This window comes from Rhodamnia argentea, chromosome 7 (assembly GCF_020921035.1).
Source record: "Rhodamnia argentea isolate NSW1041297 chromosome 7, ASM2092103v1, whole genome shotgun sequence".
Lineage (NCBI taxonomy): Eukaryota > Viridiplantae > Streptophyta > Magnoliopsida > Myrtales > Myrtaceae > Rhodamnia > Rhodamnia argentea.
Window position 1 is genome coordinate 19,441,614 of NC_063156.1, and position 5,488 is coordinate 19,447,101.

The 5,488-nt window shown below is 42.0% G+C and overlaps 1 protein-coding gene across 1 annotated transcript; it reads right to left on the reverse strand.

The window, feature by feature from the left end:
- Positions 1-1,884: 1,884 nt before the first annotated feature.
- LOC125315991 (protein trichome birefringence-like 34) lies at positions 1,885-5,021 on the reverse strand. Its single transcript, XM_048282629.1, has 5 exons — positions 4,654-5,021; positions 4,387-4,564; positions 4,078-4,274; positions 3,767-3,925; positions 1,885-2,233 (listed from the first exon to the last, which is right to left on the reverse strand). The coding sequence occupies exons 1-5, from the start codon at positions 5,019-5,021 to the stop codon at positions 1,885-1,887; spliced, it is 1,251 nt and encodes a 416-aa protein (XP_048138586.1).
- Positions 5,022-5,488: the final 467 nt, after the last annotated feature.

The window sequence follows — 5,488 nt, forward strand, 5'->3', positions numbered from 1 at the left end:
GCTAGTTTATATATGCCTCTACCGTCCCCGGCTTTGCTATGGGAGGATGTCGGCCTTGATTTTGTTTTGGGATTGCCACGAACACAGCGGAACAAAGATTCCATAATGGTGGTTGTCGATAGATTTTCAAAGATGGCACACTTCATTCCCTGTAACAAGACATTTGATGCTTCACAGGTTTCTCGATTGTTTTTGCAAGAAATTGTTAAGTTATATGGAATTCCCAAATCCATAACCTCCGATTGTGATGTGAAGTTTGTGAGTCACTTTTGGTGCACTCTTTGGAGGCATGTGGGAACCAAATTGCAGTTTAGTTCCTCTCACCATCCCCGGATCGATAGGCGGATCAAAGTTGTAAATTGAAGCTTGGGGAACCTACTGCGCAGTTTGGTTGGAGATAGCTCGCGGTAGTAGGACTTGGTGTTACCTCCAGCGGAATTTGCTTACAACAGATCACCGAATCGCATTACAAGCAAGAGTCCTTTCGAGATAGTCTATGGACGCAATCCGATTACTCCTCTGGATCTCATGCCATTGCCAGTTCACAAGCATTTTAGTTCATATGCAGATGAACATGCAAAGCAAATCAAAGAGCTGCATTCACGGGTTTATAATCGGATCAACAAGCAGAACATGAAGTATAAGCAAAGGGTGGATAGGTGCGGGAAGAGAGTCATCTTCAAAACGGGTTATCTAATATGGATTCACCTCAGAAAGAGCGTTTTCCGGCTAACGGGTTTGGCAAATAGCAACCTAGAGCTAATGGGCCATTCAGAGTTCTTGAGCAAATTAATGACAATGCTTATAAGATTGAATTGCCGAGTGAGTACAATGTATCCGAGACTTTTAATGTAGCAGATTTGTCACCTTACCATGCGGACGAGGAGGAACTTGAGGAGACCGATATCGATGAAGATGAAGCAGATTCGAGGGCAAATCTTTTCCTAGCAGGGGAGAATGATGCACTTAGGGCTCGCGAACTCGGAAAGGGCTGAAATTGGCAAACTCGGAATGGGCTGAAGTTTGGTCGGCTGCATGGAAATGGACCATCGATCGAAACTCACCGCTATGCCATGACAAATGTCGTTTTTTAGCATTTCGGAGTCGTCTTCATGGGTTTTTGAGTGTTTTTGTAGTTTCAGTGGCGTTTTCGTAATTTTATGTTCCTTAATGTAATTAGAGTTAACACCATATATAATAGTGTTTTAGGGTTTCGAAGACTTCGGACTTTTGATATCTTTCGTTGATTTTGATAATCACACTTGAGAGAATAGATTGTTCCTCGTATCTATTCAATTCTTCTATTTAGCCAATTTTCAATCACGTTTCAGTATCACAATTGCACTTTCATGATAAGTTTTAGGACTTCCGATACACTTCTCCTTAAAATGTCGATAATATTGCAAAAATCATTCACGTCAGCATCGATCGTACCACGTAGAATAGCTGGCCACGATTGGACTAGAAGATTACATTGGCAATTTATCAAAAAGTGTAGGACTAAATTACTCATATCGAAAAATTTAGAGCTGAATTGGCCACCATATAGTAGATTTACGACCTTTTAAAGAATTTCCCACCAAGTACTTCTCCAACGAAGAAAAATAATGTGCGGATCCATATAAGTAGAGCCCATTAGAAGGCCTTTCTCAGTTATCAAATTCACTTCACGTGAATGGCCGGCCAAACCAAAGAGAAATTACGTTCATATAATTGAAAAAATATGAACGTTCGATTCATAACTAACTGGCACAGACACGATAAAAATACTTATTACCTTTTTTATTTTTGAAAATCGGTTCGATCCAAACTACCCGATCCATTCAACCAATCAATCAATATATGTGTTTATATATCATGAGTTTATGCTAGCCATTCGAAGGTTCAATTTCGGAGAAGGTAGACATAAAGAAGCTCGTTCCACACGTCCGGTACTCCGGGGAGGCACCAATGAGCGCAATCTGCATAACTCTTGGGATTAGCTATCTGGTCTTTGGTCAGGGCACGCCATTGCCTTTTGTAAATGGTTGGGTGTGCTTCCTTGCGGTACTCGGAGAGCTGTGTAATATTGAGGAATTGAACAGTGAGGCCTCTTGTTTTGAGTTTGTCAATAGCATTCTTCACCAGACGCATCAGTTCGGGGGCTAAGCTCCTTCCCGAGTAATCTTCTCTGGTGATGGGCTCTGTTTCCCCATAACAGTTTTCGCCATCAGCACCACCCCATTCTGCAGCTCTGCAGGGACAACCACGTTGTCGATCAGAAAGGTACATGTTTACGATCCGAAGACTAAGAAATATATATGTATATATATATATATATATATATATATATATATATGTATAAGACATTTCGGTTTGCATGTAAATCTTTCAAGTAATTTTTGAATATGCCAAAAATTTAGATTCCTTGTATCATTCATTGTACCGTGCTTGGATATCAGGTAAGTTTTTAGATGATTTTGTTAGGGTTCACATGTGTGAGCATGCTAATGGTCTGATAAGTGATATTGATCGCATGGAACCATTAACGGATTTAGTTGGCTCATCACTCAATGATTTAAGTTGTATAGTATACGTGGGTCTAATTGCATATGTTGATGGATTCAAGTTTGGGTTCACTCTTGGTGATATCTCTAATTAAGACGAGGTCTCGAACTTCTCCACCTCTATATTCAGGATAGAGTTTGGGCTTGCTTGTGGTGACACGGGATAAGTGATGTAATATGAAGCGGTTGATATGTCCCGTTGGATAATAACTGAATTACTTACCAAACTTTTGAGTGAAAAATGTAATTGGATAAGTTAATAGGTTTTCAATGAACCGAGGTACTCGTTCTTTAGAACGAGGCGCGGGACTTTCTTGTGCGCATCCCAACATATTAACTAACATATATAGTATTTAATATCTAAAACATATAATGTCAAAATTTCCAATATAATCATGCAATAAATGTCAAATTTAATAAAAATCTTCTACTGTTTTTCCAATTGCAGCATTTAGTTCAAGAGAACTAGCAATTTTCTTAGGAAAATTGTCAAAAGTCCTGAACATATTGTATGGTGACTAATGCAGTCCTCAAATTTTTAATTTTGCCGATTTAGTACTAAAACTTTTGGCGATTTGCCAATGTGGTAGTTCTTGTGGACAATTTTGGCTAGAAATCGTTGAAGGTATGTCTGTCATTTTACATGGCATGATCGATATTAAAGGGGACCATTTTTACAATTTTTTATTTTTTTTCCTTTCCTTTTTTTTCTTAGTTCCCTCTTTCAGCCATAGGTTAGGGTCGAGATGCCCTTGCCAGGCACAAGCGAGGGCTTGCAGCCCCCTTGCCCAAATTTGGTGAGGACCACGGCTCGTTCACCATATTTGGGTCAATTGAGGGCATTGATCCCCCGGCCACTTCCGAGGTTGAGGATAGATGGAGGGAAATAAGAAAGAAAAAAGAAAAAAGAAAGAAGAAACTCATAAAGATTAAAAAATTGTAAAAATTATCCACGTCGGCGTTGCTAGGTAGGTAGGATGTTGGTCAAAATTGGCCGAAGGACTATGCTGGCAAATCATCCAAAATTTTATGACTAAATTGATTAAATTCAAAAGTTTATGGATAAATTAACTGCCGTGTAATATCTTCAGGATTTTATAAACAATATTTTCCTAAAATGCTTGTGCCCAAAGTGCGTACGTCCTAGAATGGCCCCGCCAAAGTGGGAAATGGCCAAGCATTAACAAACAAAAGCGAAGGACTTGCGACGGAGATTTTACCTTTCATGAGTTGGAGACGAGCTAACGAAGAACAACCGGGTCTTGGATCTACTTATGTGAATTTCCAACCAATCTGACCATGTATTTAGAGCCATCTCGAATGCACGAGACGCTTTAACCGTCTTATAAATTCCATCAGCACTTCCAAACGAGCCCCACCTAATCAACAGAAAAGAAAAATATCTATATTATTGATAAAAAAAAAAAGTATATCAGAGAAAAATTTTCCCTGACAATTCTATCTATCCCAAAAGTTTTAAATACAGGAGATTAATTTTTCTGAAACTCATGACGTAGATCGGGGTACTTACAAAACTTTCATCTTAAGGTTCGCCCACCAAATATAAGAGTCGAATACGAGAATGTCCGCATCCGACCAATGCCTCGCATGGTTTTCGATGGCATGAACTCGAACAGTCCTGTTAGCCGCGCTGTGGTTGTAGGCATTGTCTTTGTTCGATTCCACAAGCATTGGTTCCCAGTAGAATTCGATCGTCGCGTTGTACTCCTGCCAAGAACAATTCTCGATCGATGCACATAGCTCAACAATTCGTCGGCAAAAATATGCGTCCTCACAGCTTATGAGGGCGACGATAGCGGAGAAAGGGAGAGAGGCTCACATAGGACTTGAAGACGAATAAGGAGTGATTGAGGAAGTGTGAGACCGATTTGAGGTGGCGCGGGATGGAGGACTCGACGAGGCAGACCATGGAATACCACTGGCCTCTGTTCAAGGAATCACCCACGTACACCATCCTCTTGTTCCTCAACCTCTCCAGCAACCGCGTCGCGTTGAACCTAGACACCGCAGTTCGGGGGCATGTTTGAATAGAAGAAGAGATTTAAGATCCGATTGAAGGCTTCTTAATTTGTGGTTCTGTGCGTACCTCGGGATGTTGCAGCCATGTGGTTGCCACCTCCAGTGCTGGTACATCAGGTCCTTCCGCCCGAACTGCTCGCAAGTCTGCTCATCCGACATGTACGTGCATCGCTTCTCCTCGTAGAGCGGGTACGAAACGTTGTCATACACCCACCTCCCAGAGAACAGATCGCACTCCTGCCGCTCCGTTTTGGCGCCTGTGCTCCAGCGCGCTTCTCTACTAGTGTCGGCCTCCTCCAATATTTGTTGCTCCTCGTTGCATGTGAGGTACACGACTGCGATGACTCCGGCGGCTATGAACAGAGCCACCAGAATGTGGAAGCTGCTGCTCGTCTCCTGCCCGGTGCCACCTGCTGTTTGGGCTTTGCCTGCCATCCTTGTTTTCGTGCGAGCTCTGTACTCTGTCATATGGGACGTGCAATCGTTTGAGTAATCGACCTTATGTAGTCTTCAAAGGACTTGAAGCGATCATATAAATCAATGTATCATGTAAATTTTACAACCACCAGAAAACACAGTTGTTATAACTCAAACTTGCAATTTTGTATCAGCGGGGAGACTCTTCATTATGAGGGCTTTTTTCCAAACCAAGTGGAAAAAAAAATAATAATTATCAAATCAGGTGTAAAAAAATTTTATTTACCGGATCATGTGTCGTTTGGTAGTCATACTGCCGAGCGAAGGGCAATTCAGCAGTCTCGGTGCCGGTCGGGCGCGCGGGCGGCCCACTCGGCACCGGAACTACCGAGTGGCATCTCGCTTGACAATTAGACTACCAAGCAGCTGCCCGCTCGACGGTTTCGATGCCGATTAGGCACCCGAGTCCCAGCCTACAAAAGTCA

Bases quoted from the DNA above. Each gene is read 5' to 3' on its own strand.
- LOC125315991 (XM_048282629.1), bottom strand. From the start codon at position 5,021: ATGGCAGGCAAAGCCCAAACAGCAGGTGGCACCGGGCAGGAGACGAGC. The intron at 4,275-4,386 runs GTGAGCCTCTCT...TGTTCTTGGCAG, and splicing joins TATTCGTCTTCAAGTCCTAT to GAGTACAACGCGACGATCGA. The intron at 2,234-3,766 runs GTAAAATCTCCG...TTGTCCCTGCAG, and splicing joins TCGTCTCCAACTCATGAAAG to AGCTGCAGAATGGGGTGGTG.